This window comes from Artemia franciscana, chromosome 11, assembly GCF_032884065.1.
Source record: "Artemia franciscana chromosome 11, ASM3288406v1, whole genome shotgun sequence".
Taxonomy (NCBI): Eukaryota; Metazoa; Arthropoda; class Branchiopoda; order Anostraca; family Artemiidae; genus Artemia; species Artemia franciscana.
Window position 1 is genome coordinate 31,834,421 of NC_088873.1, and position 23,602 is coordinate 31,858,022.

General features: G+C 36.6%; 1 protein-coding gene across 5 annotated transcripts in view; it reads left to right on the forward strand.

Moving 5' to 3' along the window:
• LOC136033095 (CREB-regulated transcription coactivator 1-like) overlaps window positions 1–23,602 on the forward strand; it is a 99,452-nt gene that overhangs the window by 70,858 nt on the left and 4,992 nt on the right. For 3 of the 5 annotated variants that reach the window (XM_065713702.1, XM_065713704.1, XM_065713703.1), the window contains 4 exons: window positions 9,680–9,769; window positions 14,475–14,717; window positions 16,883–16,933; window positions 20,277–20,451. In XM_065713702.1, the coding sequence (XP_065569774.1) occupies window positions 9,680–9,769; window positions 14,475–14,717; window positions 16,883–16,933; window positions 20,277–20,451 (559 nt within the window). The remainder of the gene's footprint in view (window positions 1–9,679; window positions 9,770–14,474; window positions 14,718–16,882; window positions 16,934–20,276; window positions 20,452–23,602) is intronic. The other 2 variants (XM_065713705.1, XM_065713706.1) reach the window with 2 other exon arrangements.

Consider the following 23,602-nt stretch of genomic DNA (forward strand, 5'->3'; position numbering starts at 1 on the left):
ACTATATATATATACAAACAAATACAACGTAGAAACAATAGGGAAAGTTTTTTCAAGACAATGGAAATTATTTATGTAGATATTTCGGCCCTATGTCCAAGGGCCGTCTTCAGCACAATACAATACTATATATATATATAAAAGAACTTACATCAAATTGTGAGAATTAAAACTGAATATAGATCTACTATATATCTATTAAATATATCTACATCTACTATATCTACTATATCTACCTTATTAGTAAACTATTTGAACTTTAAGAAGATTTTTGGATCTCCAGAAGGTAAGTGAATGGCATTAAGCACGTAAAACAACCAAGTGGTTACAAAAGAACATAAAGAGAAATGCCAAAACTTGAACTGAGCAGATATTGCCATAAATAATAGGGATTAACAACCATCGCAATCCTACCCACCTGACGTTATAAGATATATTTGTCAGTGCAGTTTTCTCGTGCGCTAGTGGATTGACCATTAGTAATTTGCAGTGTATATTCTTGGTAGGGAGCTCACGGAGGAAGGTGTGTACATTATCAGTTGATAATGGAAGTGTATTAGGAATTTAATTAGAAATAATCGCAATGTTAATGGAATTGCTTTAGAAAAGACACCTGAATTGTATTTGATTATAAATGGCAAGTTTAATCTCTGAATTAATCAATTCAAGTAACTCCTCAATTGCGTCTCCCAGTGAAGTTAAAGTTGAAACTCGGTTCAATGCCGTATTTTACAAATTGTTGCAAGCTCTTCTTTGTCATTGTCCCTGGATGTATTGCTACCATTATTGGTTACTATATACAAAATGTCTCACTTTGCTCGACAAGGCTAAATAGTTAGTATATTAAGTGACGGAGTTGAAACCTTTTTTTATGTTCATTACACTTTGGGGAAGTTTAATAGCATAGAATATTGGGGGTATAGGCAGCCTATGATGGGGACAGAGGCATCAATTTTGAGATTCGAAATGAGATTCGAATATCATTTTTCGTAATGTTTGGATTTTCTCTTAAATGTAAATAAGTTATGTTTGGGAAGTTTAATGACTCAGCCAAATTTAAAAACCCTTGACAAGCATAAAAACGAGAACTCCGTTGCCAATGCCTCGTGATGTGCTACAGAAACTGTTATCCATGGGTCGCATTTGTAAAGCTTTCTACTAATTTGTACCAAGTTTAATGGAGACCCAATCAGTCATTCTTATGGATACGGATGACAAGAATATAGTCATTCATGTACAGAAGTCTGTTCGAGCACAGGCACTGAGAGAATAAATGTAGCCGTTGACCAGGTTTTGTTGAGTGAATTTTGGCAGTCCGAAAAGTAATCAGGTCGGTTTGTAATTTGGTTGGATTATTTGCAGCCTACAAAAAGGCGGAATCTTTAAGCATCAATCTTCCATCCCACCAAGTTGGGCTCGGGCCCAATATCTCCCTCGTGGAAGAAGTGTTTAAGAAAAGAATCTAGGGACTCCTCTTCCTCCTCCACAGTGGGGATTGAATCGATCCTGGGCTTTCAAAAGGCATAACTGTAGCAATAACAGTTATTTTTTACTATGTTGGTAGAGATCCAATTCAATATTGTTTTTGGTAGCTTCTCTAATGACTAAAATTTAGATACCCTTCATCCTCCCTCTCCCGGCGTATAGAGGTCAGATTGATTTGCACCCTTGAAGAGTAAGTTTGGTTAAGATTAAACAACCCCATCTGGTGGATGCCTCGATGGAACGAATCAAGAAACCTTCTTAAGAGTCCAGATCTTGTTCAACCCCAGAAATGTGCCACTTGGGAATCACTTACCGCTTTCCATCAAGTTTTGTTGATACCCTGACAATCTTTTCTAGCAGGTGTTCTGATTACAAGAATTTAGCCCTCCGATATGTCCACAACCCCGCAGAGGTCGTTTTGCGTCCAAACACCAAAAAAATACGCCTAGGGTACTTGATCTTTACTTCCTACCAACTTAGATCGAGATCTTAGAGTCCCTTCTAATAGACTCTCTTATTTAAAAATTTCTGGGGGTTTGACATATCGAGTTTGGTTCACGAGTTTGACATATCGAGTTTGGTTCACGAGTTTGACATATCGAGTTTGGTTCACGAGTTTGACATATCGAGTTTGGTTCACGAGTTTACAATATCGAGTTTGGTTCACGAGTTTGATATATCGAGTTTGGTTCACGAGTTTGACATTTCGAGATTGGTTCACGTGTTTGACATATCGAGTTTGGTTCACGAGTTTGACGTATCGAGTTTGGTTCATGAGTTTGACTTATGATCTTAAGAAGTTTATTTTCTGTGCCGAGAGACTTGCTGTTTTGCTTCTTGTTTATGCTGCAAATTAATTGCAGCAATTAATCGTTTGAGAACACCACGCTGGAGAACACCCCGTCTCTCCCTTCAAACGTTCTTCTCTAGCCACTGCCCGAGAAATTTTCAAAATTTTTTTTTTTTTTTTTTAACCTTGTCCCAGTCTAATGTGGGGTGTACAGCCTTCCTCTTGCACCCAGAAGACAATTTAATGCAACTATTCTGTACTGTCTTTGTCCACCGGAGGAAGTGCCTAAACCACTATTTCATTATAGTGGTGTTATACTTAGTGGGGTTGAATCGCTTCGTTCAAGAAGTGTTGTGTTGGGCATCTGATCAACTTCCTTTATTATTCATATTTTTTTTGGGAGGGTGGGCAATTTATCTGGAAAACTTCCAGTATGTCTTCCTGTCTTCTCCGTTGTTCCTATGCAATGGAATATTTATTGCATATTTCAGTTCCATTTACCTTGTATAGGCTTTTTTTCGGCTTTTTTTTACGGCAAATCAAGTTTTTTTCGACAAACCCAGTCTCGAAACACTGGTTATATCATTATTATTGAGCATCGTAATTTTGTTGCGAAAAGTGCGTAAATTAGCCATAGTGCTATGTTGCGACTTCGAATAAAATTTGGTTTAAATATCATATCGGATAATAATCTGGTAAGATGCATTAAAAGGGGAGAGCTAACCGGCGTAAGGGCCTTTATTTAGACGTTTCTTAATCGAAAATAAGCAATGGCCATTAATGTCCCAGATTTGAGATGGAAGGCTCGGACTGACGGCAAGACTGGATTCATAGTAGGAGAAAAATAAGTTTTGACCAGGAAAAAATTGGTACAGAAATGGTTTCTTCACCATCCGGACCGGAAAAAAATGCTTAACAACATATCAAAAATCTAAATCTCTAGCTCGATGCGAAATTGTTTTTTTTTAATGTTTTCTTATTTATTTTCTCAAAAACCGGGAAAAAAACTAAAAACGTAAACTATAATGTTTTACACATCTTTTTAGATCAGCTTTTGGCTCTGAATTCATTTCTGATACTCATTTCGTTACCTGACCAATAGAAAAATATTTATCAGCAAAAAAAAAAATGGGGAAAAAAACTGTGTCTTTGGGGAAAAAAAACTCTTACCAGCGTTGTAGTCTATTTGGCTATGTAAACGAAAGGCTTAGAAAAAAAAGACTAAACAACAATAAACAGGAATGACGAAACACCTCAGCGCCAAACACCATGAGACAAGGTAGGTTCTAACTTAATGTGTTCAGAGAAAAGCTTTTATCTTATTTTTCAAATATATAAAAATTGCACATCATCAAAATATAGGAACTAGATTTTTCATCATCACAGTTAACTGTTATTCTTCTTCACTAAGTTCTTCTTCTTGAAACTTCGAATTGTTGCACGAGCTTCCCTTACAGGTACGGCAGGCTATAGTACACTCAAGTCCGTTTTTCTTACAGGTACACTTTTCACTATCACAGCCGTCAATACGACACGAGCATTTGATAATTTTCAGCAGCTGAGACGGAGCGGCAGGGAGATCTGTTTTTATTGGCGCAAAAACTTCGTTATCCTGCAGTTTCCATCCCAGGCGTAAAGGGTCTACTGGGTTCCCGAGCCAGATTTGAACTTGGCAGTAGACACTTAGCGAGTGGTACTTCGCTGCTGCCTGAGTCGGTGGCAGTTCTTGTGGATGCACGAAAGTGGTGGCAGTGCTCACTTTTCTGTGAAAGATTAGCTTTCTGGCAGTGTCCAGGTTCGAAACATCAGGGCAACCGTACAGTATCAACAATGCTCGCTCTCCTGCTGCCACAATATCGTCAAGCGATGCGAGATTGTCGCCAAATATAGCAGCGCTGTCCCTGAAACTTGTTGGAAAGTAGCAGCTGAATGGCTTTGCCCTTTCCTATTCCGTAAGGGTGAGAGGTTGTGTCACAACCCAGCACGGCATGACAGAACGGTATCAGATTGCTGACATCTGTTCCTAGCTTCTGCTTCATCTCACTAATATCCCAAGCTGAACTAGTACCGCCAAACTTAGCTTCAGGTGAGAAATATAAACGCCCAGAACGTGAATCTGATCGACTGATCAGAAGAACCAAGATGTCAGTATCGTCAGCAACCACGATTGTGTCTGTAAGACTAGCAGCTTCTACGGCTTTTTCTACAATTAGAACGTCGGCGTCTCCTTCCGAGTGGAAAATTCGGAAACCAACGGCTTCCATATGGTTGCCGAGCAGCTTCAGGAAACGTCCTTTGTTTGTCTTACATGAAAGAAACTCTTCTTTCTTCATGCAGAGGGTCATCTCTTCGGTGAAAAAGACTTGGCGGCCAACCATCCTTGCTCGACGTAAATGGGTAGCATCTTTGATTGCTGGACCACCTTCATATCCGTCAAACACAACGATCGCACTAGGGTACCTTGCTTGTACGTAATGGACGTATGAAGCAAAGATGACCTTGAAGGTTGACCCTACCTTCCATGGAACTCGATGTAGAAGAGAACCACCATCCAAGACGATGTTATACGCAGAAGCAGGTCTTGAGGGTGACTGAGTCTCAATCCCGCAAGCCAGAAAGATCGCTTTTGCAAGCTCTGGCTTATTTGCTTTTCTCATAAGGCCATTGCTTTCGAAAAGATAAGGAGGAATCGTACAAAGTTCGTACTAGAAGTATTCTTCTCGGAGGTCAGTTCGTTGGGCTACTATTATAAACCGCTGGAAAAGGAGCGCCGGATCTATGTGCGCTACTACAGAGGACCCCGCCTTTTTGGCATTCATTAGGTGCACTTGGTCTTTTTATTGAAGACTTGCTCCTTCAAGGTTTTTCCCGTCATCTTACTTAGAATCAACTTTCCAGCCACATCGGCCTCGTCAACATTAACATCTTGGGAAGAAGTTATGCCGTTGGCAATGTTTCTAAGCTGATTGTCACCTCTGAACGGAGAAGATTCTGCGAAGTATCCAACGAGCTTCTGGGTATCGTCGAAGTCACGCTCCTTTCTACTGGAACTCATGTCGCGGTGCTGCTCACTTGTCGAGTAACCAATTTTTGTCAAATTTTGCATCAAGAGGTTGATCTCCAGGAATGCTGGTCTTGACAGAACCCAAATGGCTCTCTGCTGTTCTGTCATCCCACCTCCAGTTGTAAGACCGCCCGATGTTTTCAGACTTCTCATATACTCCTGCTCGATGACAAGATCTGCCGAGAGCCCAGCCCAGCGTCGCTCTGATCTTCTAATGGTGTGACCTCCCTGTTCAAATGCTTCGAAGATTGGTGGGTGACTAGTTTGAAGCTTAACCATCTCTTGCTGGTACATCCAGACCGACTTGACATAGAGGTTATGTCCAGATGCTGCTAGAAACGGAAGCATCTCTACTGCAGATTGTAGGTGCAAATCCCACAGGCCTAGTCTCTCGGCATGTATGAACTTAAGCAGTATCCCAACCATGTCAAGATACTGAAACCAGAGCTTCGCAGTTCTCTGAGTCAGCAGGTCTTGGCGTCTCTGCTTGAGAAAGTTTTCAAGTTGCTTGAGCTGGGGATCATGACTGAGATCTTCGGGTGGGAGGTATCCATCCAGTACGTTAGCGAAGACAGTAGACACGTCTAGAGACGTCAACGTTGCTTGCTCTTCTTCGAGGAGATGAGCATATATGGCCGAGCTCACGAGAATGTGAGCTCGAACAGCTCTAGAAATCGCTTTTCCAGAAAGAATATGCGGCACTGCACCAGTCGCGTATACCAATTCCAGAACCTCTTTCAGACCAGAACCTTCCATGAGGTGTCCTATGCATCCGACGAAACTCATCATCAAATGAAAACCGCCTAACTTGAGAACAATACTACTCAGCTCATTCGTTGTGTCGGACTTGATGATCTTCCTAGACTTCCACCAGAACGGCTGGTCAAATGTGAGAACAGGTGTGAATCCGTAGGTTCTGCCTTGCGAAGCTACAAAGCGCAAGATTGAGTAAAGGCAGGATTCGTTGCTAGACGGGAGGTCAATCATGGGCAAAAACAAGACGCTTGCCTTGCTGCGAAGGTTTCCCGTTTCATGGTGTATTTGGTTAGAGAAAACTGACTGCATGAATCCATTCCAGCTCGGCCTTGGGACATTCAGGAACCCGGTAGCTAACCAGAGCTGATCGAGTGAAGCATACGGGTCGTTGACATTTTTGCCAGGGATCTTCTCATATTGCACCTTTGAAAGCACTGTCTCACTTAAGTGGTAAGGGTAGATGGGAATTTTTCCTTTTTGGGCTACTTCATCTAATGGAACATCAACTCTCGGAATGGGCGATCGGCTCTTAATGAGAGGAGGCGTGACTGTTGCTAGCAGAGCCATCCTATGGAAAGTGTTTCTTCCGTCCATCGTGCAAACATTGTGATCTGCATTATCAGCTACATGCTGCACAGCAAGTGCGGAGGTAACTCCTCCAAGGCTAGATACATCATGGACTGATGCAAAGCTTTTAAATTCCTGGACTTCAGCATAGGAGGAGCAGAATCCATGGCTGTGTAAAGTGTCAATAAGAAATCTGGACTTGAAATGGTGATCCAGTTGCACTGCTAAGCCTAGTTGCAGTGGACAAATGAGGGCACACGGGCGAGCTGCTTGAACGATGGAATTGCCAATGGCAAGCATTTTGAAGGAAATATCGGTTCCAACGAATATTTCATCTAAGAACACCATTAGGCAATCAGGTAGAGAGCCTTCCAGCTGTTCTCCAGAAGAAATCTGCTTTGCGGTCATATATGATTCCTTCTGTGCTGGCAGTCCTTTGATATCACTTTTGATAATCTTTGCTGCTGCTCTAATAAGCTTGATTTTCTCACTCTCTTCGTTATCGGTTTTGTCCAAGTAATAAAAATTCTGGAGTATCGCTGATGCTTTTTCTTTGAATGTCACCACGTCAGCCTTACCGTCAATAGTTGCAAATACTAGCTGGTCACTGAAATATTCCAGAAGCTTGCTCTTCAAGTACTTGTTACAGTACGGTTCAAGGTCTGTCCCATTTAAAAGCTCTCCCATTTTAACAACAAGTTCACTGACTGTATACTGTTCTTCGTCATTTTCTTCGAAAAAAGTAGCCAGCTTCAAAAACGCCTGATATCTTTCATCGTGACCTGGCCTCCCCCTTTTTGGACGTTTTTATCTGGCTCAGTATCTTCGAGTATTCCAAAAAGTTCTTGCGTCGCAAATCTGGCTGGAAGGCTCTCATTTAATCGAAACATAGAAGAACAGGCTGCGTGATAAATGGCGTCAACTGCGTGCAGGTCTGACACTGCACATATTCGGCGGAAAACGTTATTTGACCAATCATCATCACGGCTTTTGCACACTGCCTTTATACTCTCTTCAAAGTCTTCCGAACCTTGTACCACTCATGTCCTTTTCTGTGGGTAGTGTGGAGATTTATCCTTGTAGTGCAGAAAAAGCAACACTCTTGGAAGTTGAAACTTGGAGTCCGTGATCGGAGTACCACTTTTTCTGCTTCCGTCATTTCTTGCAAGGTTCGTCGTCTCTCATTCTCAATTTTCGACAGGTATGTTTTGTTTGTGAAAGTCTTTCTGCAAGCAACATGGACTTGGTTCCCTGCCTCGACAGAGATGCTGGTACCTCTCGTTTTGCTAGCTTCATTGATCGCCGTAGCTCCTTTTTCTGCCAGTACCGACGATTCTGAGGTGTCTATTGAACGTTCACAAAGGGGACATAAAACTGCGGTCTCAGCCATCTAAAAAAAAGAACTGGGAATAAGTGAGCTGTCGGTGAATGTTACAACGAAAACCCTCATTCTGAACCGAAAAATTCGTGCTCCTCTTCGAAAAATACCCCGTGATCGTGTGTCACTTGATTTTTATTTTATTTTTTTTTTTTTTACTTCATACAAAAACAAAAACAAAACATAAAAAAGAATTAAATAATTAAACGTGATGTTTCTGTCTAATAAAAGAGCACAAAAACAATCGTTTCTTAAAAGGGAAACCATCAATAAACTACTTTTCTTTTCACGGTTCCTCATTCTCGGATTCTGGAAATATCTAAAAAATAGGCGCAAAAAACGTGAAAAAAAGGGAATTTCGCAACGGGATGGAGATTTAGATTTTTGATATGTTGTAGAGCTCTCTTTTCTGAACACAGTGGTGTAAAAACAATTTCTGTACCAATTTTTTCCTGGTGCGATCATTTTTTTCCGTATCTTTCCCCTACTATCAAGCTAAATAATATTTTGCATCTTTTTTGATGGGTTTTCTTCGGTCCAATGAAATCAACGAGTAATTGGAACCACAGGAAAACCAGCTAAGAATAAGGTTTCGAAGTAGATAAATTAGCTGTTTTGCTGAATTGCCATTTTCAATTTCAAGAACAAACATTTTTTTTTCTTTTTTTGGTTTGTGTTTATGACTCAGGTCTGACAGCCGTATACAACAGAAACAAAACAGGCAGCAGTGGTTGGTGGATTAGTTGGAATCGTGCTGAGGAATTTCCCAGCATCACCGTGATCTTAGCCGATGGGTTTGTGTTTGTTTTAAAAGACCTAGCAAAACAGGAATCCCCTAAAATCAACCTTGTATTGGCCACGCCTTGCCGTAGTATCATTAAAATACCCATGAGATATATTTTAAAGAAACTGTCTTTTAGGCTCACTACGCCCTCCCCCTAAAAAATCTCCAGACTTCCATATTATGTATATAATTAGCTTGGTCTTGGTAATAATTTTTTTTTACAAATTTCCAATCCCCTGAAATTACCCCCCCCCCCCCTCCTCTCGTATTATTTTAATTGCTTGGAAATTGAATTCACTGTTATCTTGAAAAGACTATAAATGTCGTTAAATTGGGACATACAATAATCAAATTATGTACAGAAAATCTAAGTCTTTCGACTGCTTCATTTTTGTGGCGTAATAAATGCCAGGCAACCATCGCTTTACACAAAAGAATTCATGTTAATACCAATATTATTCCCTTCCTTCAAATTACGAATTTAGTTTGCTTAGTAATTCCCTGTAATATTTTTTTATTCTATGTTTTAGTTTTTGACCATATTGGCTTATTTAACTTGGACTCGATAATTTTAAGTTTGCTTTTTTGCAGCTTTTTTAGCTTCCCTCTTCTGTTTTCTGATTATAACCTTTTCTTTTATTTATTCATTTCTTCTAATGAAGAGAGTCATGATAAAAGGTCGCTCAACGCTATTACTTGTTAGTACAAGTTTTCTTTTCCATTTTCCTTTCTTTTTCCTTTTTTTAATTTCGTTATATGTAGAAAGAATGTTGTGTGCTATTATGCTTGTAATGTAGATTCGTATTTTACTTTTGCATGATTAATTATTTTCGTTTTGTTTGCATGTGTTTGTAGCACTCAACAGCTTTGCTGCCGCAAAGAAGAATTACTCACCCATATACCGGCAACCAGTACAATTGGTACTCTAACACTCTCAGCATTCCTGTAAGTGTTCCTTGGTTTCTTTTTCCTTTCCCTCTGAATTCTCTCTTTCCATTTCTACTTTTTTTTCGAATTGTCAATCGCTAAACACTTGTCTTGACTATTAGGTAATTGAAAGAAAAAGGAAACGAGTTGAGGGCTATAGTACTGACTCTGTTGAGGTACTTTTCTAAATAATTGTAAAATTTTCCGATCTTAATTTTAGTAATATTCAGTTTTTGCCCTGAACTCTCGTAATACTAGGCTAAATTGTGTTTATTTTAAAGATATTGTAAGGTTTTAAATGTAATATTAGGCAAAGTCGTAAGTCTTGAATATATTTCTGATGTGAAATTATATAATAGGAAATCCGTGGAAACTTCAAAAATAATTATGTATACTATATATATATATATATATATATATATATATATATATATATATATATATATATATATATATATATATATATATATTATATATATATATATATATATAATTATATATATACGTATATGTATATATATTTTTATATATATATATATATATATATACTAGCTGTTGGGGTGGCGCTTCGCGCCACCCCGACACCTAGTTGGTGGGGGCGCTTCGCCCCCCCCCCCCAAGCCCCCCCGCGCGCGTAAGTCGTTACGCGCCATTGTAGTTGTGTCCCTATGTCCCACCTGTGAATATAGATATATATATATATATATATATATATATATATATATATATATATATATATATATATATATATATATATATATATATATATATATATATATATGTTTTTAACTACGTAAAACTTGCGAATATACAACATTCTTTGCTGTCCCATTGTCTGTGCATATAAATAGATTGTCAGGTTTACCGACTCTTGAACATGCAACATATAATGGTCAATGGGAAAACAATCCGTATTCAGATCTATACCTCATAATTCTAATGATTGCCCTTGAGCTTTGTTGATGGTGATTGCTAATCGACCATTCCCTGAGTCGCCATCGTCATTTATATATCCCCCTGTGCACCCCGGCGTCCCCTTTGTAGTTATGTCCCTGTGTCCCGGTCGTCATTTATATTCCCTGTGTCCCGGTCGTCATTTGTGTCCCGGTGTCCCAGTCTCTGATTTCTCTTTGAGTGTCCCGGGCGTCATTTATATTCCTTGTGTCCCGGTATCCCGGTCGTCATTTATATCCCCCTGTGCCCCCCTGCGTCCCCGTTGTAGTTGTGTCATTTATATTCCCTGTGTCCCGGTCGTCATCCCGGTATACATTCGTTTTTGAATTGGTATATGATGAAATAAATTTTTAATTTTTTCCCTTTTTTTCCTTTTAGTTTTTTTTTATTGGTTTTGACCTTTTTTTAGGTTTTTTAGTTTTTTTCTTTTTTCTTTTTAGTTTTTTTTGAAGTTTTTATCTTTTTAGTTTTTTTATTTTTATTTATATTTTTTTAGTTTCCTTTTTCTCCTTTATTTTTCAGTTTTTTTCCTTTTTTTAGTTTTTTTTTTCTTTTTAGTTCTTTTAGTTTTCACCTTTTTTAGTTTTTTTTAGTTTTTTAGATGAAAATTTTTTTAGTTTTATTCCTTTTTTTCTTTTCAGTTTTTTATTGGTTTTTACCTTTTTTTTTAGCTTTTTAAGTTTTTTTTCGTTTTTTCTTTTTACTTTTTTTTTTAGTTTTTATCTTTTTTATTTTTTTTTATTTTTATTCTTAATTTTTTTTTATTAGTTTTTAGTTTTTTTGTAGTTTTTGCCTTTTTTAGTTTTTTCAGTTTTTTTTTTAGTTTTTAGATTTTTACCTTTTTTAGCCTAACCAGGATTTGAACCTGGGACCTTCATTCTCCGTTCTGACACCCTCTCTCACCGAGTGACTACTCCAGCATGTTCATTTTGGTGTTTTAAATGGTATATTATTAACCAAATTAATGTGTTTTACAATATACTAAGCATCGTCATAACAAAAATGACGACAACTAATTTCATGACGTCAGTCAACACAGAAATTAAGTTCTGAAATTAAGTCATGAAATTAGTTGCCGTCATTTTTGCTTTGACGGTGACGTCATTCAAGTTATATAAGACATATGTTCACGTAGAAATCTATTAATGTTTAAGTTTACAATGACTGATGAAGATGCTCAAAGAGTCTATGCCAAAAAACTTGCTGCTGATAGAGAAAGTCAGAAAAGAAAGCGTGCCGAGGAACTATCAGCAGCAAGTTTTTTGGCATAGACTCTTTGAGCATCTTCATCAGTCATTGTAAACTTAAACATTAATAGATTTCTACGTGAACATATGTCTTATATAACTTGAATGACGTCACCGTCAAAGCAAAAATGACGACAACTAATTTCATGACGTCAGCCGACTCAGAAACATGACGTCACCTGATCCACAGATCCACAGACAGACAACTTATTTTTATATATATAGATATATATATGTATATATTATATATGTATATATTTAATTTTGGAAGAAAAAAATATGTTTGTGTGAGGGATGTTATTTCTAAACACATCAGTATTGCAGTGACGTTGTCGAACTTATGTGGAAAAATTGAAGATTTTCATCACGGAAAAGTTTACATTACATTGCTTAAAGAGCAATTATAAAAACTTAACATTGCTTACATTGCTTAAAATTAAACAATTAAAAAAACTTAAAAAAGAAAACTAAAAGTTTGAAGCTTAGTAGAAATCGGACCCTGCTGTAATGATTATATTTATCTTTGAATAGACTCAGTTTGAAAAGAAATTAAATTGCGTATAGAGCAAAAAACTGGTAATTGTAAAAATATTTGTATATATTTTAATAAGGGGTTACAGCAATTCACAAACCTTAAAAAAGAAAACCAAAAGTTTGAAGCTTAGTAGAAATCGGACCCTGCTGTAATGATTATTATTATCTTTGAATAGACTCAGTTTGAAAAGAAATTAAATTGCGTATAGAGCAAAAAACTGGTAATTGTAAAAATATTTGTATATATTTTAATAAGGGGTTACAGCAATTCACAAACCTTAAAAAAGAAAACCAAAAGTTTGAAGCTTAGTCGAAATCGTTGTTAGAAGAACATCACTACTGAATTTCTTTCTTTTTTTGTATTGTATCAGATTAACGACGCTTCTTAACTACTAAGGTCCCTGCGTCGGCCCTGCAGTGCATTGCTGCAGCATGATTCGATCTCTGGGTCCCGTATTACCAAGCTAAGGTCAAACCCACTGCGCCACCACAGGACGAATTCAATTATATTTTTCCTTACGACACGCAGGATTGAACCTGCCACCCTCCGATCAGGATACGCAGCCTTACCCACTACGTCATCGCAAGATGAATTTCTTTTCTTATTAGTATAAGCAGTATCTTTTAAAGGCATGTAAAAAATATATAAAAAAATCGAGTTCAATTCCGAATCGCTAAAGTTGTTATGTAAACTGCAAAAATATTTACGGTGCCTGATAAATAATTTTAATGTTTTAATTCAAACTGGAGATATACCTGAAAATGTTTAAATTATTTTTTTTTTTGCTAAATAAAATCAACTCGCTATGTGATTAAGCTTACAAGGTTTGAACACAACCAGTTATATAGTGTCAGTAGGAAGGCCCAAAAATGAAAATTTGTAATTATTACAAATGATGATTCTCTATTTTGACAATGGATTACGATAATTCAAAAACCTTAAAAAAAAAAGTTTGAAGCTTAGTATATATCGTTGTTAGAAATCGGACTAGCTTCAAAAATCAAATATCTTTGAACAGATACAGTTTGAAAAGACATTAAATTGCATAAAGAGCAAAAACCTGGTAGTTGCAAAAATATTTGTATATGTTTTAACAAGGGATTACAACAATTCAAAAACCTTAAAAAAGAAAACCCAAAGTTTGAAGATCAGTAGAAATTATTGTTAGAAATTAGAATTACTTTAATAATGAAATAGCTTTGAAAAGATAAAGTATGAAAAGACAGCATATTGTCTGTGGTCAGAAGACAAGCGACAATGAGAATCCATACAAAGAAGTCACTTATCATAGTTTAAAGTTATATACGTTACATTAGTCCAGGGTTGCCACCCTGTAAAAAAATCACTAGGTTTTGGTGATTTTCTGGTTGATTGAGCAATTTTTTCAAATTTTCTGGGAATTTATGTGCAAATTTAGTGATTTATTTTTGTTTAGACGATATAAAAAATCTCTAGAAGTAGTGATAAATCACTAAGGACGGCAACCATGCATTAGTCCCATCTGATCGAACAATAAGATCTCAGGAAGTGTTATGCCTCTCTTTTCCAATTCAACCGTGTCTGAAACGTAGCTGGTAGAAATGTCTTCCGTCTGATGAATTCTTTCAACTGGCGTCAGCTAAAATTTGGAACTAAAATTCTTGCTTGTTTTGGATAGCTAGTCGTTTATTTTTTGTTTTAGTGAAGCGCGTTCAACTCTAAAATATCTCATTTAGGACAGTATTTTTATTTTGTTTACATAATTACTAAAAAAGTATCTCCTTAGGCATATTATGGATCACTTTTTGAAAGAAATAATTTTTTTCCAAACAAATCCCTGGACATTGCACCTCATTAAAAAATCGAGTAAATCATCTTACAATGTATTAGTGTACAGTATTTAGTGTAATGTATAGTGGGTGTGACTAGTTCTCCTGTATCCATATATTCTATGTGCAATCGATATGCATATTGTATTGTTTTATCTGTTCCTTTCTGTTTATCTTAGAACGCCAAAAACTACAGGAGTGGTAGTCCAGGAGATAATAGTGCACCACCAAGCCCTCTTTCACAAAGCTTATCTCCAGCCAGCTCCCCGGGAATGGGAGCCTCACCTAGTAGCCCTTTCTCTGACAATGGTCAACAAGGTGCTGGGAGTAATGGCAGCAACTCTGATTCTGGTATTGGTAACAAAAACTTGAATCCTATATATACCGACTCTCTTCAACTTCACTTCGAGAACATTAACATGGTAAGATTGTTTTAGGTTTTTTATCTGACTCAGTCCAAAGATGTTTTAGAACCTGAGAGAAGACATTCACTCTTGTGAAACAGAAAACCAAGAAATAGCCGTGTTTAGCGTTACTCTTCAAAATTATAAGGTTAATTATAAACAACAAAAAAAACTAAATAAAAATGATAGCTGATTTTTTTTTTTAACTTATTCTCTGTAAGGCAAGTTGTGACTTTCATTGAAATTTATGTATAAGCAATCTTTCAGTTTTACTTTGATACTTATAAAGCAATTCAGCTTTTGAAATTTTATATCTAAGTTGAGCCGAAACAAAGAAATCACTTAAGAAGAAATCCTTGGATGGATAGGATTAAGGCCTAAGATGTGGAGGAACAGAATAATAATAATAAGAAAAACAAACGGCTAACTCACGGTTCTTTGGGAATAACGTGAACCATGTCTACGGTAGGAGTTTTGACTCGTCATCCAAATGTCCATTGACTGACACTGATTTTTAGGGAAATGAAAGTAGCTCAACAAGTTGTTTGATTAGTTTGTATGTTCCTGATGGTTTTGTAACGTTTTTACCTGATCTTGTGTGTCATGCTTTTCGCTCTCAAGGTTGTATTCTATTCGGACCTCTATATAGCAGCTCAGAAATTGCTTGTATGGACAAATATTGTTGGAAATAGATATTTGAGATGTAAAATTAACTGCGGAGTAAAATTTTGTATTTGAGATAGAAGCTTAATTACAGAAAAAGAAAAATCGTTATATGAAAGTAATATAAATAAGCTAAAAATGTTGATAGCCATAGCTTGTAAAAATATCTTTAAAAAGAAATCCTAAAGCATTTGCATTAGAATTCGAAAGAACAAAAATAAAATTAAAAAAATAAAACGAACAAGTTATAAAATGACATTTGTGGTTTAGTAATTTAATTTATTCTTGTAAATGTGTTCACTTTTGAAAAATCCGTATCATCTCAAATGATTCCCTATGAATTTGTACAAAAAATACATTTCCAAGCCAAAGATATGCTCTAATTTTATATTTATTATAACCAAAAAGAATCTGTTTTCGTGTGTAATTTTACTAACTCTGAAATATTTGTGTTCTCGTCGTCCTTGACTAATCTGGTCACCATATTATCAGCTTTTTTCTGTTTTTTAGCGAAACCGACTGTTTGTTATTTTGTTTATTTCTGTATTCTCAAAAGTAGTACCCAGGTTACTGTTAACAGACTAGTGGCCAGCCTAATGATCTCAACGTTCAAGCGTTTACGCTGTTCGCGCAGAAATACATAATTATTTGACAAATGATTGAATTAAAAATCAACAAAAAACAATAGAGATAATGACAGCGTGATTTGTCTTTCAGTTTATCAAATATGATCATTTTATATATTTGAGATTAACCATAATATATTTTTCTTAAACTGACAGATGCCCTAAAAATAATCTCATTTGTTTATCGGTAGTTTTATGTTTTTTTCATAATCTGGATTTGACAATTATCCCAACTGCTCGTAAATTAGATAAATGAAAACTCACTGGATTGTTTCCAGTATGGTGACTTTAACTGATCTTTAGTGATATCAAAAAGACAATTCATGCCCCAAAAAGACTCGTGGTAGTTCATTCGGTTCAGCTGTTACGGGAGTTAACGTTTAAATTGATGCTATGGGATTTTCTTTTGTTTGGGTGGGGTGGGGGCAGCTTAGTTTGGTACCATTGCGTGAAATTGATACCCTCTTGACCTAAACAGAATGGTCAGTTCGTAAAATCTCAAACACTTCTTATAGTCCATATACATATATATATATATATATATATATATATATATATATATATATATATATATATATATATATATATATATATGTGTGTGTGTGTGTGTGTGTGTGTGTGTGTGTGTGTGTGTGTGTGTGTGTGTGTGTGTGTGTGTGTGTGTGTGTGTTTCTTATTTCTCATCGTTAGACTGGGTTGAAACTAAATCATTTGTATGAAAACTCAGGCTTGAATTTTTTTAAACATAGAAACTGACAAAACTTTGTTTGAATGGAAAGTTTTCAAGAGTTTTATGGGTACTTATAAGCCCTATCCTTGTATATAGCTTCTTTTATTTAATTTATTTCTCTTTTTTTTATATACTATTTTGAAATGGCTTTGCTATTTCCCTAGAATGAGCTTCAAAGCAGCAGCAATGTTGGCATGTGCTTTAACTCCCTTCAGGTAGGACATTGGCTCCTTTTTTCCTTTGTTTGCTAAACTTTTTTTTTGCATTCTTGTGCTAAAATCTAGAACTATAGAAAGGGGAAACTTTTGATTAGTCTTTTAGCGTAACATACTATTATATAGAACTTCTGTATTTCTTTGATGTCCGTTTCATAGGCCATGAGAATAGGGTCAAAGACATCTCGTATTTAATAATGTCCGCAAACTAAGCAAAAAATCAGTTCTGTAACCCTTTTTTCCTTTAAGGGTGAGGAATCTCTTCCATTTCTATGGGGTTTTGTTTGTTCCAGCATTATTGACTAAAATGAAGAAATTGCTGTTAACAAAGATAGATTAATTTGGAGTAAAGGAAATGGTAACCGCAAAGGAATTAGAGAATAAGAACAAAGGGGATATTCTCAAAGTAGTGTACGAAAAAGACAGGCTTTATGAAAAAACTGAATTTGGAAAATAAATAGAAGTTACAAAATAAATAAAGATTCTTAATCACGAGTATAAAAGAGAGTAATCCACTTTCTAATGGGCTTATAGAATTCCTATTTGTTCTTGGCTTAGACTGGATTAAAATCAAATGACTCTACATAAGAGAGCTGATTTCACCATTGTATTGCTCGCGGTCAAGGCCTCCAAACAGAATGAATGAATGGGGGTGTCCTCCATCTCAGTTTTTAAAATCGAAATATTTTTCTCCAAAAGCGAAAATTTTACTAAAATTAGGTGTGAATTTGGTAAAAATATATGATCTCCCCTTCCCCTACCAAATAAATAGCAGTTGCAGACGCCACCTGCGCACGGGCATACACTGTGTCAACTTTAGTATGCCATTTTATCTCAAGAATTTGTATCTTACGGAGTGGATCTGATATTTAACTTGTAGCAGAAACACTAACCGAAATTACTGAGAAGTTGTTCTAGAAATTCACTGTTGTTCTCTTTCCTTTTTTTTCTTTTTTTCTTTTTTTATTATGTGCAATCCAAATTAGATTTCTCGCGCTATGTATGTTGCCAAAACATGGTTTCTTCAACAATTCTTTTTTTTTAAAGCGCCCTGTGAATTAAACAGCAAAATTATGATTAAGTTCATGAAAAAATTATTTACAATTAGTTTTTTTCAATTTATAGTTGTGAAACGGATTTTTGCAAGAAATTTGACCGAAATACCAGTAAAGTAGCTGCCCGTTCATTTCTATTTCCAGATCCGCTTAGTCTGTCTGGTTTCGTAGAAGCTTTGTTGTCTCAGAATTTGAAACTATTATTGTTCTTATTTCGGAATGTGACATTGATTAATTGTTTCTAACGATTAAGAGACTCAGCCATTTTTTGCAAGCCTCGGTATACTGGAAAATGATAGAGCTAGTCATTTGATATGACTAGCTGTGTGGTTGGCGCGCTGGCGTGGGAATTCTGTGTCCAAAAGGCACGGGTTCAATCCCAGTTGTGACCAGTTATTTAGTTTGGGACGGGGGTCAGTGGCGTGACTCGGTAAGCTCAGCCAGAGTCGACCCAGCTCTATATGGGTACCTGGAGAAATCTGTGGAGGATAAGCAGGAAGGGTGGGTGAAACCACAGGATGGTTGGCCCCCAACCCCCATTGGACTTCCTGGCTGAAGGGCCATGAAATGGAGATCAGCACCACCGGTTTGGACCTTAAGGGTCTAGTGCCGTCTTACTTACTACTTTTTTTTTTACTTTTATTTGATATTGGCTCTATAAGCTTTACTAGATTTTGACTCTCTAAAATCGCCAATGTCCATTCTAAGCGGTTCTTTGTTTTCCTATTTTTACTGTCTTGTTTTAAATTGAACTTAGACTTGTTCTAGTGAAATAAAAAATGTGTATGTATTTATATTGGTTTATTTATATTATAATTAGTTAAGCTTTACGATAAACGATATTAAATCTAAGAATTCTAAGTTCTCAAATTTGAAATTTAACACATGTTATTCATATACATCAAACTACGTTATATTAAACTGTATGTAAGGGGTAGATAGGTTTTTTACTGTTGTATACAGGAATCGGACATCTCTTGTATAAGGATTTAGACTTCTATTTCAGTCCGGTTGTTTTTCAAATAGATTAGCTTAATCAAATTTCTATGAGCAAGTGACGAAATCGGGTAAGGAGGGAAATTATGTTAGACACTTTACCGTCCATATAACTTCAATTGTATAGCAAATATTTAGGATGGGATAAGTTCAAACGGTCGTATTTTAACTGTATGGCTAGCTTTCATTTCATGCTAGCTTTCGACCTAAAAAGTTCGCGTTGGCTTTTGCTTACTTCAGGGGTTTTTAGGGCTTACAAATTTATATGTAAGTTATTTCCTGTTTTTGGGTGTTTTTGCTCTGGTTTTCTTTCTTTTTATTTTTTTAGCTTTTTATCATGTTTTCGATTTTGTCTTTCGTAGGACACAAGTTCTTACTTTCCACCAAGTTTTGTTTGAAATATCGAAACATAATAGCCTGGGTTTTTGTTTTCTCATGTTGGGACTTTCCGAAAGTAAATACTGAGATTTGTTAAATTCTCAGTAGCAGTCCTGAATAGAATAGCTGCAATAAAACAAGAGATTGGAAACAAAGTGACACATAAACTTCTTTCCCATTGGACCTTAAATAAATTTTTTTAAATGTAAATAGGACTGATTCTAGTGATGGTCCGAAGAGTATTATTTATGCTCAGGCACGTCAGCAGACGCCAAAATTATGGATGGTATTGCCACTAGATGACTGTCGCATTAAAATTGAAACCAGCGATTAGTCTTCTTTTTGAATTTCTTCTATTGTTGGGTTTTATGAACTTAGTTGAATTGGTTTCTGTATAATCATCTCAGTAAAAACAGTGAAATAGATTCCAAGTATAATGGGGGTTGCAAAAGTAGTTATTCAGCGATAAAAATAGACAATGCACGTATATATTTACTGCATTTGTCATACAAACAAACTTACGTTGCATTCTATCAAGGAATAAGGTCGACTGGTTCTTCGGTCCTTACGACAGGTTAATACTAAAAAAAGAAATTCAAGTTAAGCTCTAATTTACATATTCCAGTTGAATTGAAAGGATTGTATTATATGCAAGCTAAAAAGCGCTTTAGGCTCAGTCTGCAAATTGATCTTTTAGGCCACTACTTTCTAATTCTTGTACAAAAGATTTTTAGGAGAACAAGGAGGAGACTAAATGTATACTTAGGCTACACATTTAATCTGACTTTTCATGGAACGGGGAGGGGGGGATAGGTGACATTTTTTACTATATTGAGTTGTTCTTTCACTTTGTTTTTGCTGTTAATGTAACAAAAGTTGTAACGTTTATGAAAGTCTTTTCCTCCTTTATTTAGGTTCATGGGCAGACAGGAAATAGCCTGGGTTTGGGTCTTGATATAGGCCTTGATGCTAATCTGGGTTTTTCTTCATTCGGACAGTGTATTGACCAGCAAGTGAATAGATTTGCAATGAATACAGCACCTCAAACCCCACAGACACCGTCCAGCATTCCTGACATTAATGTTCAAGGTTAGGCTGTAATTTTTACTCTTTATTTCTTCTGTTGTGGTATATCTCTTTTCCTTTTCTCTATGTATTTTTATTATGTGCTTTATCTGATCTTTGGTTGGTGTTTGTGTCCGCCTCCATGTCTTGCAAGGCATTCGGATTTTAACTTCCAGATTTCAGTAAAACTCGTGATTTCAAATGCTCGGGATGCTATTTTGATGACAAAACGATACAAAGGAAAAACGTAAAAAAAAAATATAAAGGGAAATGATTAGTTGTGAGAAAATGCAGTAGGTTATGACCAAAAGGCTGCCAAAGGTGTTGATTAAAGGTACTGTGGGTTCAATAATGAAGTGAAAATTTGGAAGTGTCTGGTTTTCCTTTCAATAAATTGTGCAAGTAAACTAAGTCCTCTCTCCTTTATTATATTTGTCCCAATGAGCTTTGAAATTTTAAACCATAAAAAAATGTATGTTGTTTTTTTCTGCTTTAACTAGAAAGTTTTTCGATTCTGTGTTGTAAAGTTGTTTTTTTTCCTTATCTTTCTCATTTGCTTTCATTAGTAGTAAAAGTGGACAGTAGAATCTGTATTTTGGCTATTTCGAATCACTTATAGCTTTTATAGGTGTTGGTCAGTGAATTGTAACCAAGGGCCAAGCTTGTTCAGTGTTTGAGTTTTGATGGCCTCTGACTCGCTATTGACTACACTGGCAAATATCAGTTCTTCGAAGAAGTAATAAATTTTTGGGGTTGGAACAAAGCAGAAAGTCTAATTAAAAAAGGAAATAAATGAAAGCCAAAGATTAATTATGATTCATTAGTTTAATAGGAACTGGCTTCATTAGTTTAACGAAACAATTCTTGTTTTCTACTTGTGTGTTTTTCTGCTGGGCATCTCCTCATTCATTAGGATTTTTAATTTTTAATTCCTACTAAACACATGTTGAAGCGCCAGAGTTTCATGTCATCAATTTTGATATTCTTTGCTTTTTGGATTGACTTAATATATTCCATGGGTGGGAGATCAGGGGGTAAGGTGGACTTCTCGGGAAAAATAGGGTCCCAGTTGCACTTTTTGATAATCGCCTCCTTTTGGTGATTAACTCTGACCTACCTCGTCCTTATTGCTCGCATAAAACCTAAGAACAGCGTTATTTACTAAGGAGGATATGCGGAATCACAGTAGAGACCATGCTGCTCATATTAAATACTTTCTTCTCTTTTTATGGCACTTGGTATTAACCAAGTGACATACAGCAATCGCCAATTCTGTCGGTCTGTCAGTCCCGGTTTTGCTACATTAGGCACTTCCAGGTAAGCTAGGATGATGAAATTTGGCAGGCGTATCAGGGACATGACCAGCTTAAATTAGAAATAGTCTTTTTCCCAATTTGACCATCTGGGGGGGGGGGGAGTGGGGGCCCGGTTAATTCGTAAAAAATAGAAAAAATGAAGTATTTTTAACTTATGAGCGGGTCATGGGATCTTAATGAAATTTGATGTTTGGAATGATATTGTGTCTCAGAGCTTTTATTTTAAATCCCGACCGGATCTGATGACATTGGGGGGAGTTGGAGTGGGAAACCTAAAATCTTGGAAAACACTTAGAGTGGAGGGATCGGGATGAAACTTGATGAGAAAAATAAGCACAAGTCCCAGATACATGATTGACATAATCGGAACGGATCCGCTCTCTTTGGGGTAGTTGGGGGGGGGGGGTAATTCTGAAAAATTAGGAAAAATGAGGTATTTTTAACTTACGAACGGGTGATCGGATCTCAATGAAATTTGATGTTTAGAAGGATATCGTGTCTTAGAGCTCTTATTTTAAAGCTTGACCAGATCTGGGGAAAATGGGGGGGGGGGAGTTGGGAGGGGGAAATCTAAAACTTGGAAAACACTTAGAGTGGAGGGATCGGGATGAAACTTGGTGGGAAAAATAAGCACAATTCCTGGATACATGATTGACATAAACGGAACGGATCCGCTCTCTTTGGGGTAGTTGGGGGAGGGGTTAATTCTGAAAAATTAGAAAAAATGAGGTATTTTTAACTTACGAACTGGTGATCGGATCTCAATGAAATTTGATATTTAGAAGGATATCGTGTCTCAAAGCAATTATTTTAAATCCTGACCGGATCTGGTGACATTGGGGGAAGTTTGGGGTGGGGGAACATAAAATCATGGAAAACGCTTAGATTGGAGGGATCGGGATGAAACTTGGTGGGGAATATAATCAGAAGTCTTACATACGTGTTTTACATAATTGGAACGGATCCGCTCTATTGGGGGGGGGGGGTTTATTCTGAAAAATAAGAAAAAATGACGTATTTTTAACTTACGAAGGAGTGATCGGATCTTCATGAAACTTCATATTTAGAAGGACCTCGTAACTCAGATCTCTTATTTTAAATCTTAACCGGATCAAGCGTAATTGGGGGGGGGGCAGTTGGAGGTGGACCAGAAATCTTAGAAAATACTCAAAGCGGTGAGATCAGGATGAAACTGGATGGGAAGAATAGAAACCTGTCTAAGATACATGACTAACATAACCAGACTGGATATGCTCTCTTTGGTGGAATTGGGGGGGGGGGGTAATTTTGAAAATTGAGGTATTTGTAACTTACGAAAGGGTGACCAGATCTTAATGAAATTTGATATTTAGAAGGATCTTGTGCTTTAAAGTTCTTATTTTAAATTCCGACCAGATCTTGTGACATTGGGGGGAGTTGGAGGGGGGAAACCGGAATTTTTGGAAAACGTGAAAATTGGGGTATTTTTATCTTATGAATAGATGATCGGATCTTAATGAAATTTGATTTTTAGAAGGAATTCATGTCTCAGAGCTCTATTTTCAAATCCCGACCAGATCTTTTGACATTGGGGGGAGTTGGAGGGGGAAATCTTGGAAAAACACTTGGAGTGGAGGAATTGGGATGAAGCTTGGTGGATAGAATAAACAAATGTCCTTGATACGTGATTGACAGAATCGTACTGGATTCGCTCTCTTTGGGGGAGTTGGGGGGAGGGGTTCAGTGATTTGGCGAGTTTGGTGCTTCTGGACGTGCTAGGACGATGAAAATTGGTAGGCGTGTCAGGGAGCTGCACTATTTGAATTGATAAAGTCGTTTTCCCAGATTCGACCATCTGGGGGGCTAAAGGGAGAGGAAAA